General features: G+C 40.5%; 1 protein-coding gene across 1 annotated transcript in view; it reads left to right on the forward strand.

Moving 5' to 3' along the window:
- The first annotated feature begins 9,791 nt into the window (after positions 1–9,791).
- PCLO (piccolo presynaptic cytomatrix protein) overlaps positions 9,792–17,993 on the forward strand; it is a 310,190-nt gene continuing 301,988 nt past the window's right edge. Inside the window, exons 1-2 of the mRNA XM_054399702.1 lie at positions 9,792–10,033; positions 15,203–16,445. Coding sequence (XP_054255677.1) covers positions 9,792–10,033; positions 15,203–16,445 — 1,485 coding nt within the window. The remainder of the gene's footprint in view (positions 10,034–15,202; positions 16,446–17,993) is intronic.

A 17,993-nucleotide genomic window follows, 5' to 3' on the forward strand; every position in this document is an offset into this window, starting at 1 on the left:
TAAGAAACTTAGCTATATCTGCTACAATTGTAAGTATCTCTGTGCTGTAAGAGTGAGTTCTGTTCAAGTGAAATTGTTTCAGCTGGTGAGATCTGATCTAAGAGGCTAAATTCAATGGATGCAACAGAAGAATAGTGAAGCCCAAATGGGTGAGGTTCATTTTAAACTGGATTAGTTTATAGCAATAATTTAAAACTCTTTGTGATTTAGTTATATTTTTAGTTAGATAGCTCTTCTTTATGTGAGCTGCATTCATAAACCCGGTAACCACATAAACATGAAGAAATGGCTTGGTCCTGTTCTTACTTGTCAGATAATAAGGTTTAAATGTGTCTTGCATAATAGACAAACACCTTCATACAAGTCTCTAGTGTCAGGTCCATAGACAGTCCAGTATCCAGACCTGGAACTTTCTGTTTTACTTGCCAGTGAGCCCATCTTGATGTTAGCTTTTTTCTTGCACATAAAATAGTCACTCACAAAGAAAAACCATCAGGAATACAACCTACTAAGGTTCTGTCCCAGTTGGGGTGATGAGGCACAGGGCTTGGCCAGACTGCTCTCATGGAACTCTAAGATGTATTTTCCATGTTTTGCATGTTGCCACAGTCCACCTCAAATATTCCATATAATTTTTTTCCTCATCACGCTTCTGATAATCTTGTGTTCATTCTTCTGAATTAAAAAGTTGTGCTTGAACATCTTTTTGCGTGACTCCTTCAATTGTCCATCCATCAGTGACCTAAAGAGTTCTGAGTTATCTTAATATCTCCATTGCCTACTGCTTATTAGTGTATTGGCTTTTTCAGTTCATGTCTTTTCCTTCTTGTCATTGTCTTTTATGTTAATACAAAGCAGATGACCTTGCATTTCAGGTGTCCTTAAAAGTCCTCAGGGATGAGAAAGACCTACTTGAAAAATGTTAACTGCCTTTTAAGCTCAGAAGTAGACATTTACCATAACAATAGAGAAATTCAAGGAAAACCGAAACAAAACAACAAACTTAATTGAGATAGAAATCAACTTCATCTTTCTTTTTATCAGATTAATGTTAATTTGTAGTTTGATTGGTTTGTGCATTGGGATATATAATATAGCACTACATATAACAGTGGAAAGCAAGAGTTTGAAAGCAAGACTCAAATCATGTCTGCACTAACTCACTAGGACCTAATGAATCTATGATTCTCTTCTTTTTGTGACTTCTGAGTAATAGCTGATTAATTTTACTTGTGTTTTTGTATCTAAGAATCTAAATTTTGGCTAGCTGATGAGCTAAGAATGAACAGCTTGTGACTTCGTTATGCCAACAGAGCTAAAGAGTTTTCTTATGTAAATTAATACTTTGTGTGCATATTAGGCAGTGTAGAATGAATTTTTGAAATTGTGAATCACAGAAAACAGATAATTTTATGGACTTCTCCACTGGAGTTTCTGATTTTACAAATCTTAAAACCATCAATTACTATTGCTGTTAAAGTGTCAGTGTCTCCACAAAAGTAAGCCTCCAACATAAAGCTATAGAGTCACTAACTTTTGGTGCCTACTTACAGGTTTTCCCAAGGCATACCCTATTTAATATGCTTATTGATTATCTGGAGAATAAGAGGGAAGGTCCCTCATCATCACACTGGCAAATGAAGTCAGTGTGCTCCATGACACAGCTGGCATTCAAGGAGACATACTCAGGCTGGAAGAGTGGACCAACATGAATCTTATGATATTCAGAAAGGATTTGAGCAAAGTCCTGCATTTTTAGATACTCATCATTATATTGTGCTGTGTTGTAGTCAAGATATTGAGGGAACTGATTCTTCCTTTCTACTCAGAATTTATTACACTACATCTGGAGTGCTGTGGTGAGTTCTGAGTTCTTTGGCTCAAGAAGAAGATTGCCGAACTGGAAAAACTTCACTGAAGGGTTGTCCAAACTGTTTGGAGACCAGAGCACCTGACGTATGAGGAGAGGTTGTTCAATCTTATGAAGAGAATGTTCAGAGTGAATCCTATTGCCATCTTCAGTTATTAATGGGGGGGAGATAGAGAAAACAGAGCCTTATTCAGCCCACAGTGCATAGTGAATGGATGAGAGGATAATTGAGGAAAGTTGTAATAAAAAAAATTCTGATTAGATATAAGGTTGCTCAGAGACTGACATCTCAGTCCTTGGAAATAATCTGACTGAACGCTACTCTAATCAATCTAATCTACATTGGCCTTGTTTTGAAAGAAGGGTTGAACCAGGTGACCTCCAGATGTTCTTTCCCATTCATTCTAAGATTATTTTTTACTACATGTGGGATGTAGCTCTGTTTTTCTATATTCTTTTATGAGCTGGGAACTATTTCTAGTGTCAAGAGTATAAAGCCTCTGAGTACATACCTGAAGAGAAGGGTAAACTTTCTTAGTCTTGAATAGGTACTTAGTGGGATAAAGACTTTATTATTTTACATGAAATGAGCAGTATCCAAAGCCCATTCTAAAAGGGACTTCATATACTAAAGTTAAACCTTTTATTTTTTTAACTCTACCACAGAGCCAGATGGTAGCTCATGCCATAAAACCTGGTTAATATGTATTTACCACAGTCTACAATGAGTCACTCAATACGTGGAAAGCAACAGGCAGTACTTACTGGAACTGTGTACTCTGCATCCCTGGTGATCATTCTACAAGTGATCTCCTAAAGAAGGACTCAGGTGCTTAATTTTAATCTCTTATCCTTGGAAATGGTGGCCCAAGCCCATATTTATTTACATATGATACAGTAAGGCAGTATGAGTATTGAGAAGCCTTTTTAAATTAAGATACATGAAATACAAGAGAGTATTTTTGGTAGTCTTAAACCCACTCTCGTAACTCATCATGGGCTAACTAAATTAGAAAAGAAAAAAAGAAGTTGTGTTCAAAATGCAAGCCTCTACTCTGTGACACTACTCTGTGGTATGAGCAAGACCTGATCATACAATAGGATGAAATTATAATACAATAATAATAATAAACAAAATATTATAATAATAAATAAAACTTTCCTCTGTTTAGGATATAAAGTTTTTAGCTTAATTACCTACTGCTCTGGTGATGAAAGAGGCAACAGTTAGGGAAATTAAAATTTTCAACGCTCTTGTTTTACCAATAACAATCCTAAGAGAAAGATTCTGAGAACAGAATAATAGAACTGTTTAGGCTGGAAAAGACCTACAAGATCATCAAATCCAATTTTTAACCCAACAGTGCCAAGTTCACCACTAAACCATGTTCTTCAGCCTTACATCTACACTTTGAAATACCTCTAGGGATAGTGACTTCACCATTTCCCTGGGCAGCGTGTTCCAAGTCTTGACAGTCCTTTCCACAAAGAAATTGTTCCTAATGCCCACCTTAAGCCTACCCTGGAATCTCACTGTTGCACTTATGACTGCAAATCCAATTGAATAAACAGAACAGTTAGTTTATGTTAGTGTGATCTCTCATGATTTGATGCTAGTGATGGTTCACATCTTTCCCTAGGTTCTCCCTAACTGACTGCTTTAGCTCTTGAATTGTAATAATCCCAGCTGCAACTGTTTCACCATACCAGCAAATGCAAATTGATCTCTGCGTGATGATGTCAACAGCCATATTACTCAAGTGCTGTAGGTGCATAAATTTAGAGAAAGCAACTGGATGATGACTGCACAAATCTATACATTGCTTGTTGTTGCAAGTGTTTTAGGATAAAGGATTTGAGATTAAAGGCTTTTTAATCCATTCTTCAGTTTAGGATGCAAATCACTATTTGTGTATTAGAAGCACTGTCTGAAAATAAACAAAATTAACATTGTGACTAATCTGTACTGTGGGAGTCCATACTGTAAGCATATCAGCATTGCTGTGCTGTAGGCAGTTGGCAGACCTTCTTGTTTTGTTTAAGCAAGCAAATCTGGTTTTGAGATTGCAAGGACACAGGTGTCTATGCACTGGCTATTTGCTGGAATATGCTTCGATTGGACTGATGATGAGGAGGCTAAAATATCTGCAGTGGCTATTCAAAAGTGATTTGTTTAATAATAAATAGGATACTGCTACATTAATGGGATTGTATCCAAGTGCATGGTATCCCAACCCCCCAGATATTCAAGAACTCTGGAACACTGCAAATAACTCTGTCCATGGTGTTTTCTCCTACCTGTGAGATTTTATGTTATATTCACTCTTATGTGGTTTTCTTGGATGGTTGGTTGGGTTGTTTGTTTGGTTTTTTTTGTTGTTGTTTGGTTGTTTTTCGTGTGTTTTTGTTTTTGTTTTTTCCTTAGGTAGGTGTTTTTTTCAGGATCTTTGGAACAGGGTAACTTGTTATTCTGATGGTTTCTCAACCTGGAATAGAAAATTCTGTTTAGAGAAAGAAGATATTTATTTGAATAGAAGAGCAATACATAATGCTTTGCAAGGTACCTTGTTATCATCCTTTACTGATTGCTTTGGTCACTAGGTGTTGCAAAAGATATTTCCAGAAAATAGATTCATATTCTTGTATTTCCTTCTTTAAAAAAAATAATCAGGCTTTTTTGTATTGAACAAATTCCACTCAGAATATTGATTCAACATAATTTTGTTGTGTACCCCCATTAAACGCTTGGTGCAGTGTGCTCACTTGCATTCTGAGGTCATAGAATGGTTTGGGTTGGAAGGGACCTCCAAAGGTCATCTAGTCCAACCTCCATGCAGTGAGCAGGGACATCCTGCATTAGATCAGGTTGCTCAGAGACTCGTCATGCATGACCTGGAATATCTTGAGGCATGAGGCCTCAACCACTTCCCTGGGCAACCTGTTCTAGTGTTCTACCACCATCATGGTAAAGAACTTGTTCCTAACATCCAATCTAAATCTACTCTTCTCTAATTTCAAACCATTGCCCTTTGTCCTATCACTAGAGGCCTTTGGAAACAGCCTTTCTGAAGCCTTCTTGTAGGCCCTCTTCAGGTACTGGAAAGCAGCTGTTAGGTCTTCCTGGACCCTTCTCCAGGCTGAACAAGCCCAGCTCCCTCAGCCTGTCCTCGTAGCAGAGGTGTTCCAGCCCTCTGATAATTTTCTTGGCCCTCCTCTGGATCTGCTCCATCAGGTCCATGTCCTTCCTGTGTTGAGGGCTCCACAGCTGGACACAGTGGTGAACAGGAGAGGACAGCAAGCATAGTTGTGCAACTCATCACCCTATGGTATTTCTTATTTTCTTTTACTTGTATATATTTCAATATATTTATCAAAAACATTGTTATAACTGTCCAGAAAGAGCTATCATTAGGAGGTATTGCTCATTCTGTATAGCAGCTGGACTAAGAATGTCTTTTAAACTCAAGGTACCCTCCACAGATTCTATATCTCTGAATTGGGGTAGGTAAATGTAATATGAGCACTGTAACATTTAGCTAGGTATTTGTATAAATTAAAACAGGAAATCATTAATGTGTAAAGTGTTTTAAATATGTTTATGCAAATTTTAGCTCCTCTTTAATTTTACCTTCCTTTGTGGTACTGATAAGTACGGCCTCTGTTAATAGTTAATGATTAATGCACCTTCATCCTCCATCACTTTTATCTGGGCATAATGCAAGGCATATTGTTAAATTTTAGTTTTCATTCCCCTCCCATTTTGCCAGCTCATGCCAAGGTGTTACTGACCTCTTATTCCTTTCTTCTGATGATCTTAGTATCAGTTCTCCAAATTCTGTGCATTAAATGGCTTTTTCTCTCCTCTTGAATGTAAACAGTACATCTACACTAAGCAGCCTACTGATGAGAAGATTGGATGTCTCCAGTGTTGTTAATCAGGAAATTAACTTCAAGCACTCATTTTAGCGCTAAAGTTACACACCTGACTGTGATTCACTTGCCCCAGATCAGATTTGGCATTGGCAAAAAACGATCTAAAGTCCTTGTGCTGGTTCTGCTTGCTCAGCTGTAACTTGGACTGGCTCCTTTGGAGATTTGATGTATCTAGTGTGCATGCCAAACTGGTCAGACAAAAGTACTGTATTAATGATACAGCTTAGTCCATAGGCTGAGTGAAGTTAAAGCTCAGATACATTGTGCCTTTGTTTTGAACGGATAATGTAACGGATGGACTTAATGTTGTGAAATATAGTAAGTGGATTGTGCTGATCTATCTTGGATTGAAACAGATACAATGAAAATGCTACAAAAACTGTGAGCAAACTCTCAAAGGGCAGCTGGATTCACCACTGCTCATGGCTATCCTTTCTGTAGTCCTAGTACCTATGGAAAAGCAACTTGCTCTTACATCTTGACCTCTAAATTTACACACAGAGTTCTAATTTCCATGCACTTTTAAAAAGACTGTTTTATCTCTGAAGGGTTTTAATCATTTTCCAGTGCTGGTGACTTAAGAATTATTACTTTTTTTTTTTCTTTTTTTTTTTTTAAATGAGGGTATTAAGCCTGACACCATCAAGCTGTTTCTTACAAGTTAGACATTACGACTTTTGAGAAAAAGGCTCATTCTTTTGATGTTCCTCTTTCCTTGCAACAACATAATGCTATGTCCCATTATTTTGTGAGATTCATCAGTAACAAGAAATCAAGAGAGCTGCTGTCACTTCAGTACAGATTATGAAGTGTATAGGGAGGAAGACGTAGAAATGATGGGATGCAGGGAAAGCAGGCCTGTTGTTGGACTTCTGGGAGAGATAGCTATTGATTTCATGCTCTTTCAGAAGAACTGGCTCTTGTCACAGCCCGGTGACATTTACCTTTTATGACAAAATTCCCTAAGATAATTGAAATCATAACCATTTTAAGGTGACATCTTTGGCTCAGCGAAGCCTATAGTAAACGTCCAACCGAAGGTAATTTCTCATCCTGTGTCTCCATCTGGGCTCAGCTTACTTCCTTAGTAATTATATCTCTTTCCTCCTATCTTCTATCTCAGCACACGTTAACAGTGAAATAGGAACAGTACACTTTAGCAGAATTGCTCTTTCCCCAGTTTAAAGTGTTTTATTGAGTGAATTGAATGTTTTGATCTCAGCTGTTTTGTCTGGATCTATATCTGACATATGCCACCTGGTTTTTAGACATAAAATGACTTCTAGGTCTCAGTCAAAAAGGGCTATAAATAAAGAGGCATAGAGGGTTTATTTGGTTAGAAAAAGTGCCATTTGGGAACTGAATAAACTTTCAGACTACCCAGATAAATGACAGGAACATCATTTTCTACAGGTGTAAGTATATGTGTATATTTAAGTGCATCTAAATGCTTACATTAATACATATCAGAAAACCAAACACTTCCACTGATTAAATTCCTGTTTCCCCTTCTTTACTCTGCATTTGCCTTCTTCCATGCAGCAGCACTTTGCACATCTGTTCATATCAAAGCACATAATGTTCATTTGTGCTAAATGAATATGGATGTGCATTTGCCTCCCTCTAAAATCCTTAATGGAGGTTTGTATCTTTCCTTCACAAGCCAAGTGAATCCATCCCTGTTCAGATGTGACTGTATTGTGTGTCACCTCTTCGACAGGCCTCTCTGATGTCTTTACCTAGAATACCATATGAACAGGCACCCTTAAAAGTAGTAGTGTGACCTTTTAAAGGATTTTCTCTGTGCTTTATCATGTTCTCTGCCCAGCTGATCTTTTGATGTGTAGCCTAAAGTCACTTGAGAGAAAAGTAGGAAGCCCTCAACTGCTGCTAGTTTCATTGTTTATTGTGAATCAGTCTTGGAAAAATGGTCTCTGATTATTACAATACAAGGGTATTATAAACATTTCAGGTATGTATTTTTGGGACAAAAAAGAGCACCAAATGCTGTCACATCCCTGCAGTTAAACCAACTGGAATTTGTGAGTATTTGCCTGTTTAAAAGACATGCTGAAACATTCAAAAAATACCCACAAATTAGTAAGATATTTAGGAAGGATTTGGGACAAAAATGGCTTCCGATCAATGAGGCAGGATAATTAGTGACAAAGGACACAGAAAAGCTGAGGTGCTTAGTGGATTTTTGACATGACTTTTATGGGCAAGATTCATCCTCTAGTTTTCCAGGTCCCTGAGCGAAGCCTCAGAGCATGTTGGAGTCAAGCATGACCTGTAGTAGAGAGCACTTAAACCAGCTGGTTATGCATAAAGTCATTGGCTAGATAGAATGGATCAAAGAGTGCTGGGAAAGATGGCTTATGCTATTGCAAAATCACTCTATCATCTTCAAAAGGTCATTGGGGAAGTTCTCTAATCACAAAATGGCAAGTGCTGCACTTCTCTGCAAGAGAGGGGATCCACAAGACAACTACAAGGCAGTCAGGCTCATGCAGCTAGAACCTTTCCTGTGAAGGTTATTAGAGAAAATCCTCCTGGAAACCATATCCGAGTACATGAAGGACAGGAATGTTATTGGAAACAGGCTGTGTTCTCTCCAGGCAAATCACACTCCATCAGGCTTTCAACAAAATCAATTGTAATATCCTTATAAGCCAAATTTGAGAGACCTGTGCAGTGGGTAAAAAAATAGACTGAAACAGTCAGGCTCAGATGGATTGTGGTTAGTTGTTTCAAGTCCAGCTAGTGGCATGCTACTAGCTGCAGCTTTCTGACAAATAACATTCAACGTTTATGTTAATGATGTGGGCAAAGGCATGGAATATAACCTCAGTCTGTGAATGATTCCAGCTTGGAGAACAGTAGATACAATGAAAAGAAGGGCTACGCTTTGCTGGTCTCCTGACAGGCAGGAGGATGGACTGGGGGGTATCTCACAAAGTTGAGCAAATGCAAGTGTAGTCCCATATCTGGGAAGGAATAACTCCGAGCACAAGGATAGGCTGTTCCAAAAGCAGCTTTTGCAGAACAAGTCCTGGTGGATGTTAAGATGGATGTTTCAGCAGTATGTCTTTTTGGTGAAAAACACCAACGGCAGAGTGGGCTGTGCTCCTCCGTGTGCTGCCAGCAGGTTAAATGTAGTATTTCTCAATATATTCAGCAGTTGTGAGACCGCATTGGAATTACTCTGTCCAGTCTGGGGCGTGCCAGTCTTGGAACAACACCGACATACTAGAGCGAGACACCATGAAGGTGGTCAAATACCGGTATAGGAGCTCTTAGAAGCTGTGAAATCCTCCATCTAGACAGACATTCAAAACTCGGCTGCACACGGCCCTGAGCAACCTGAGCTCGATGGCTCTGTTCCGAAGGCGCCGCTTGCATGGATGCCCTCCATCTGTGCCTTCCAGCCTCCGTCAGTTCGTGCTTTGGGCGAGCCAGGCTCCGTCAAGCTTTGCGTGCTTGCGAGACCATCCTTATTTGAGAAGGAAGGAGAGAGAGAGGCAGCATTCCAGGGGTGGGCGTCGGATCCCCGCCGCCTGCCAGGCGGGCTGGCTGAGAGCCAGCCGCGGCCACGACCTGTCCGTTCCTCTACGATTGGCGGGCAGCGGGTACTCGGTGCGGTGCAAGCAGCAGCGGACCAAGAAGGAGGCGAGGGACGGGGATGTCAGCGGTGTCTTTAAGGGACGGCTGGTGGGGCGGATCGCGGGTGTGCACGGGGGGGAGTCGCCCGCCTGGAGCATGCGCTGCGCCGGGCGGTTGGCGGCGCTGCACTTTCTCGGCAGCCGCGGCGGCAGCCGGCGAACACGGCCCTGCCGCTGCTGTCGTGCGGGGCCGTGGTGCCGGCCGCGGAGCCCTGAGCGCCCGCCGCTCCGCCCGCTGGGGAGCAGGGCTGCGCGCCGGCGAGCCGCTCCCCGCCCGCCCTACGCCAAGCGGTTGAAGCGGAGAGCGGGTCGCCGCGGCGGCGGCCATGGGCAACGAAGCGAGCCTGGAAGGAGGCGAAGGGCTGGGCGCTATCACCGAAGGGGCGGCGGCAGCCGGGGATGGCGGCGGCCCCGCGGCCCCCTTGCAGCGCCTTGTCCCGGCTGGGGTGGAGGCAGATCTGAGCCAGCTGAGCGAGGAGGAGAGGAAACAGATCGCCGCTGTCATGTCAAGGGCGCAGGGGCTGCCCAGAGGGAACCTCGCCAGCGCGGAGCCGCCTCCCATGCAAAGGCATGCACGGAATATCTCTCTTTTCCCGCTCCTCCCTTCCCCCCGTCTCCATGTCCTCGCGGTGGGGCGGGGGGTGAGTCGCAATAAGGATCCAGGCCCGCTGCAGCGGGAGCAGGCGTTGCATTTTGCTGGCTGAGGTAGGGAAGGGGGCGGCTGCACGAGTGGCGGACACTAGGACAGAGCCTTCACACTCCGGCTTTCCCCACTCCAGTGGTTTCTAATAACAGCGGTCCTCGGTGCTAGTGAGCTGCGCCCTCTCCCTTCCCCTCCCTTCGCACTGATCCGGAGCACGGGTAATTTCTATGTCTGGGGAGAGGAGAGATTTGAATACAACGTCTCGGGTTTCTCTGTGTCTCTGTGTGTGTGTGTGCTTTACGGGGGTGGAGTGCCCCACAGCTCAGGTAGTGTACAGAGGAGCTCTTCCCGGGGCTGATGTGTTCTGTAAGCTTTTCTTTCTGGAGAAAGAGATTCTTGTTGAACCTTTCAAATCTTCTGGGTATAATGTATTTGCTAGCCATTACTCTGCCAGTTGTTAACCTCTAAAACTCTCATTTGGCTTCATTAAATAGTCATGGATTGAGGAGGTCTGTTTCAGTCTATTTTTTTCCGCCTTATTTTCCTTCTCGATTGTTCCTTTTTGTTGGAAAGGGAAAGAGGATAAATAATAGATTAAATTTATTTGGATTCAGTATCCTGGATAGCGATGGCTTTATCTCGTTTTGCATCCTCGAAGGCCAGAATAATTTCTTCCCGTTCTGTCCCTGCACCTTTTGTCGATTCCCTGCCCGATGTGCAACAAGCCCAAGCCCGCTCCCCAGCCATGGCCCGGGGCCGGTGTCGCCTTTCCAGCCGTGCCCCTGTCCGCGGTCCTGAACTCGCCTCTTCCCACGCTCGTCATCCAGGGCCGGCGTCGCTGGTGCTCTCCGTCTCCAGGGCTGGGCGTGTTTGTCTTGAAGGAGGATGCTGAAAGGAGCCTCCTCTGCTGACCGTTCAACACCGTTCTTATTTACCGACCTCACCTTAGATAAATGCATACTGAGTTTATATAATACCAGGTTTATATAAGTGAATTATAGAAGAAGAGAAGCAAAGAGGGTGGGACCAAATTCATCCTTGGACAAACTACTGGAGTCATTGAGATTACTCCTGAGATGTTGGTCTCTGATTTTTTTTTTTTTTTTTAAACTGTAAATCAAATAATGCAATTTTATGTCTTGTATTATTAATAAACAGGTATTATAACAATATAAAATATAATTTATTGTTCATATAAAGGACTCAACCCAGCTTCTATAGATGTTAATGGAAAAAAAAAAAAAACAACATGTTGATTAGGTCTGTGAAACTCAGCTGAAAATTCCCTTTTTCATTACAGACAATGAGCCAGGTCACAAAGACTTTAAAAGTTTATCATTTGATTCTAATGTTGCAGTAAAAAGTAAGATATTCTTGGAATATTTTAGACTAGACTAAACTCATTGCAGTGTGAATATTTCTGCATTTATAAATGGCTGCTTTCCTACAAATGTATTTATGACATTGAAACCTACTTTGATTTGTTAGTGTACCACACTTTCACTGTCCTTTTAATATATCCTGAAGTAACAATTTTTGCAACTACAGACTTTTTAATAGTAAGTAATGTGTGTACCAGGAAATAATTGCAACTTTATCAACGTAAAACGTATGCTGCAACTTCTCGGACTTCTATAGGCTTGGAACTTTTAAGTCTTAAAAAATGCACTAGATAAATAAATTCAATTAATATCCATTATAAATTTTAGTTTAAGCATTTAGATATTGAGCACTTAATGTGAACTGCCTTTTTTTCTCCCTCATTTGAACATTTGTTTGGGATACTTAGCACCTATGGAATCATTCTGTCTTACTTCCATAACCCATCTGTGGAAAACTCATGGTTAGGAAATTTAACTGAAATCTACACAGTTAATTTGTAAGCAAGTTACAGTTATTCTAGCTTCACTGAATGACTCTGTAACTATGCCAGTGTCCACTTGCTAAGAAATTGTTCCACAATATCTAAAAAGCTTATATGACTAATACATGAACCATCTAATGCAGCTGGGGTTTTGTTTATTTGTTGTTGTTTGCTTTTTTTTCCAGTTCATTAAGTTGTTCACAATAGACATTAACAGAAAAAAACGCTGCAGCAAATGCTAAGAAGTCTTTCTGAGTGTCACACTTCCAAAGTATGTTTATGGTGTTATTTTCCAGAAGAAATTTGTACTTTGTTAATGTTATGGCATTTAAGAAGTAGGCCATTAAGTTTTTTGTTTAATTTCCTCTTTACTCCTCTTACTTTAATAAAAGTAAGCTTTGATTTGTCTATAATATTCAGGTAAATGAATAATGATGAACTCTGTAAATCAAGGCGAAAGTAGGGAGAAACATAACAGCATAAAGAAAATAATTGAGAGAGAACTAAATGATTGTGCTTGTTGAGTCTGGATTGAAGACTTTAAAACAATGGTGGGTTTTTCATGATTCAAAAGGTCTAAAAATAAGAAAATTTTTGTCAAGATTTTTTTTTTGAGGATTTTTGATTCTCCAGATTATTTAAAATTGTTCAATGTCAGTCTGTAGCTGGTTGCAAAATAGTTCAAGAAAGAAGGCTGCAAGCTCCAGCTACCTAAAACTAAATGGAGCTTGGCTTTTGACAGAGGTAACATTTCTCAAGAAGATTGTCTTTTCAAGGCTTTTTCTTCCACTACTTATCTATGCTCTGTCTCCATTGCTTAGAAATATTAGATATGGAGACAGGACAAGTCTGGTCTTCAGAATGAAGCAACCTTGCAGATTCACCTGGTTTTATTTCTTGGAATCATGGGTTTTAATCTCACTTCCAGTCCCGACATCTGATCAGATGGAAATATATGAAGCATATTATTTTGATAAAAATGAAAGTTAGAAGAAAACCATGTTTCAATAGAGGTTCACAGTTACTTGTTCATGTCTAAGTTCCATTTCTAGAAACTTTTTTGTTTGGTTGGTTGGTTTCTTTCCATCTTGACACTGTAAGGTTTAGGCGTGGTACCCTGTTTCCTGACCTGAGTTTTACTACTACTATTGATCCTTTTTTTCCCTTGTCACTCGAAGCATTGTTGAGTGAAGCCTTCCACTATTTTGAATACTTGGAAGCACAAGTGCACCAGACTGTCACCAGTTGTTTTCCAATACCTGAAGGGATCCTACAGGAAGGCTTGAGAGGGACTATTCATAAGAGTGTCTAGCAGTAGGACAAGGGGGAATGGTTTTAAAATGAGGGAGAGTAGGTTTAGACTGAATCTTAGGAAGAAGTTCTTCAGTATGAGAGTGGTGAGACTCTGGAATGGGCTGTCCAGGTAGGTTGTGGATGCCTCCTCCCTGAGAGTCTTCAAGGCCAGGTTGGATGAGGCATTGAGCAGTTGAGTCTAGTTGAGAGGTGTCCCTGTCCATGGCAGGGAGGTTTGAGTAGATGATCTCTAAGGTCCCTTCTAACCTAAGTCATTGTATGATTCTCGACTAGTTGAAGTTATTTAGCTTATTAAGCAGGACCTCTTCAGATATACCTGAATGCTTTTCTAAATAAGAATAAATAAAACTGCTGCTAGATCTATGTAGTTGCTAATGAGAGTGTGGAATTGTTCTCTTAAGAAGCAAAAATACCAAACATTTGAAGGTGCTGGGTTATCATTGGTCTTTTCTATATTATCCTCTATATGAATAGTGAGTTAATCAATGTTCTCTGACACCAGTGGAAACACACCTACTCACTTCAGTGGGTTGCACATTAAGGTTGTAAACTTCCCAGTATTATGGCCAATAATTTCACAAGAATGGGAAAGGGTAAACGGAGTTACGGAAGGCTGAAAATAGTTTGTCCTTAAACATTTCATGTGGAAAATTTTAATTTACAAGAATGTGATAAAATCTCATGCTGTAAGAATTATGAGCACAGAAATGGCTACCACTTAGCTTTGTCCTTGTATATTGCTTTTGCTAGGTATGTAATAAAAGCTTTAAATATTAATCAGAAATACTAGTAAACCCATGGAAACATTAACAGTATAAAGTACATTTTTCAATGTATCTGTTATATAGAATTCTGCAAACTTCTGGTAAAACACTTAAATAGAATTATGCAAAGTTGTATTCCACTTATTTATTTATTTTTAGTTAAGGAAAGCTGTTAAATGTAATGACTGATTGTTTATTTTGCTTATGAGCACCCAAGAATAAAGATCATGTCTGGAAAAACAAGATCACAGTTAGCTGGATGTCTCAAAGTGCAATTTGAACATTTTATATCTGCAACACTTGTTGCAGCAATGAAGAGAACACTGTCTTCCTGCAAAAGCACAGTGATAGCACTGAGTAGAATATTTTGCTACATCCTTTAGCAATAGCATTGAATACAATATTGCCTCCTCCAGCTACAGCCAAGTACAGCAACAAGTAGCATACATGATCATGAAGACAAGATCTTGATTTTGATCCCTATATTCTTAGTAAATGTATTTTAAAAGGGAAAAAAATGAATGAAGTTTCAGGAGTAATTCTGTGAACTGGCATTGGTTTTATCTGATTGAAGGATTTGTGAGTGGATGGGTGGCAAACCAAATACTTTAAAAGGAAACATACCATACTTTCCTTAACATACCTGGGGTTTAGGAGTTTAAATCCCTGTTGCATAGCAAATTGTAAATATATCCAAATTTTGTACAAGTAGCCAGAACATAAGACCAGAAACATTTTGCTATCTTCAGTATTTTTCTTCTACAGCTCTGTTTGATTTGCTAATATTTTGACACCTTTGTTTCTTTTAGTCTTCGCTGTCTCCCAAGGGATAGAGTGGAAAGTTAGCCAGTTGGATTTAGGGAAAATACTTGGGCTTTTCAGATTTCTAAAGAGAAAATTATCTGGTGGTTGCATTAAATTATTTTCTGGATAATAAGCCAGTCTATGACTGAATAAGCCTTTATAGAACAGTACTTTTTATTTGTATACATTTAGCATGCACCTTATAACACTTTGTCTTGCAAACACTTAAGCACCTGAGAAACTTCAAACTGTTACCACAGCACTTCCATTGTCACAGATACATCTTATTTTATTACATTTTTCTAGTACTCTGCATTGTTTTAATTTTATTACATTTTCTATTTGCAGACATCCTGAGCTTGATACAAGCCACCAGCGCAGGCTACCAGGTAAGCCTCCAGATCCGGGACCACCAAGTTTGAGTAAAAGCAGAACAGTAGATGTGCTGAAGACAGAACAACGGGCACCTGGACGGAGTCCTTCTTCTATTAGTCTAAGGGAATCAAAGTCTAGGACTGATTTTAAAGAAGACCAGAAGCCAAGTATGATGCCCAGTTTCCTTTCAGAAGCCAATCCATTGAGTGCCGTCACTTCAGTTGTGAACAAATTCAACCCTTTTGATTTGATATCAGATTCAGATGCAACTCATGAAGAAGCTGGTAAGAAACAAAAAGTTGCCCCAAAAGAGCAAGGGAAACCTGAAGAACAGAAGGGCCTTGCAAAACATCCAGCTCAACAACAGTCTCCAAAGCCAGCTGTTCAACAGCAAGGGCCTGTGAGACCTAGCCCCCAGCAAACTGAGTCTTCCAAACCTGTGCCTCAGCAGCATCCTGGGGAACCAAAGCAAGTTCAGATACCAGGCCCTGGTCACCCAGCAGACTCTAAGCTAGAACAAGGGAAACAACCACCCCAGCTACAAGGACCACAAAAATCTCAGCCCCAATCAGAACCAACAAAGCCCATTCAACAACAAACTTCAGCAAAACCTTCATCAGGCCAAACAAAACCATCAGCACAGCAACCAGACAATGCTAGAATATCATCCCAAGCACCACCTTCCACAAAAGCACCATCACAGCAGCCAGGACCTGTAAAACAATCATCTCAACAGCCAGCACGGCAAGGAGGTCCTGTAAAGCCATCTTCCCAGCAACCAGGAACTCCAAAACAGCCTGCTCAGCAGCCTGGACCTGAAAAGCCATCTGCTCAGCAAACAGGACCTGCAAAGCAACCACTGCAGCCTGGACCTGGAAAGCCACAGCAACCAGGGCTTGTAAAACAAGCACCACCACTGGCAGGGCCTACAAAACCATCTTCTCAAACTGGAGGAGCCACAAAGTCCCCAGCACAACAACCAGGACTTACAAAACCACTAGGCCAGCAACCAGGGCCTGAAAAACCATCACAGCAAAAGCAACCTGTTGCAACCCAACCTGCTGAGTCCACCCCAAAGAAAACCTTCTGTCCTCTTTGCACAACAACTGAGCTACTTCTGCATGCTCCAGAAAAGGCCAATTACAACACATGCACACAGTGTCACACTGTTGTCTGCAGCCTGTGTGGATTCAATCCTAATCCTCATATAACAGAGGTGAGTAGTTTTTAAACTGATGTTTGCTACCAGGACACAAAATTAATTTTACCTTCTTTATGCTGAAACATCAGGTGTGTTACAATGTGTCATTGTGATCACTTAAGACCTCAACAAATTAGATGATAAAAATAATGTATTTGGGAAAACTCCTTATGAGTAAAACAGGAGTGAAATTAGGAAGAAAATAGAAGGTAAAACTTCTGTGTTCATGAAGTGTTTAGATGTGCCTTCTTATTTCTTCATACAAAAAGAGGAGGAGCCCTAATCTGACATTTTTGCTGTTTTACTTGCTTTTAAGCACTTGCTGGCTACGTTTGTAAACTGACTACAACAGTAATCTGTTAATATGTTTATAAATTAACAAAAATTGCTGCTATAAGAACTAAACGAAAAAATACAAAACCTGCTTTGCATCTACAGTGTGTGTTTTGGAAAAGGATGTGTGGTGGTTTTGCTTTGTAACAGCTGAAAGAAAACCTGAGTAGCACCGAGTCAAAACTCATGACTCAGGCTATTTCATTCTTGAGGGATGCTAAGAAAGAGATCTCTGTGGACTATTTCTAATCTTGATAACCATTCTTGCTGTAATTCTATAACACAGAAATGGCATAGAAAGAATTAAGACTTCAAATGAACTTATTTTAACCTGATGTTTGCAGTAGCTCGATTTATGTGCTTATGCATATCATTTACTTGCTCCGCATCGGAAGAAGGTTTCATATGAGTGTCTGATCTCTTCTTGCTGCTTGAACAGTTTCTCATGCATCCTGATGTTTTAAATTTGCAGTGTAGTTTGGATTTGTTTTCAGTACCAACACTCTTATCAATTTATAGAAATTCAAGCACAGCAGACCTGGCACCAAAGACTAACTAGTGATAAATAGCCTGGACAGATATTTGGGAAACTTATTTTTGTTGTGTTTTATCTTGTTAGTTTGGCTGATCAGAGGTGCTGATAGAAGTACAGACTGCTACTGTATTTTGAATCTGACAAATAATATCCCTACATTTAACATGGAATCAAAGAAGCACTGAGGCTGGAAGTGTTCTCTGGAGATCATATAGTCCATCTCTGCTCAAAGCAATGATCAAAGCATGGTGCTCGTAACCAGTTTTGAGTATCTGTAAGGATGGAGGCTTTGTTCAGCCTGGATAAGAGAAGGCTCCAGGGAGACCTAATAGCAGCATTGAAGGCCCTGAAAGGCACCTGCAAGAAGGCTGCAGAAGGGCTGTATCCAAAGACCTGGAGTGGTAGGACAAGGGACAATGGTTTGAAATTAGAGAAGAGTAGATTTAGACTTGATGTTAGGAACAAGTTCTTTACCATGAGGGTGGTAGAACACTGGAACAGGTTGTTCAGGGAGGTAGTTGAGGCACAACAAGGCTCTGAGCAACCTGATCTAGCAGAAGATGTCCCTGCTCACTGCAGTGGGGTTGGACTAGATGACCTGTGGAGATCCCTTCCAAACCAAACCACTCTACGATTCACAGCCTCTCTGGGCAAACTATTTGCTCAGAACCACAACAATTTAAGAACATTACTAT

This window comes from Indicator indicator, chromosome 3 (assembly GCF_027791375.1).
Source record: "Indicator indicator isolate 239-I01 chromosome 3, UM_Iind_1.1, whole genome shotgun sequence".
Taxonomy (NCBI): domain Eukaryota; kingdom Metazoa; phylum Chordata; class Aves; order Piciformes; family Indicatoridae; genus Indicator; species Indicator indicator.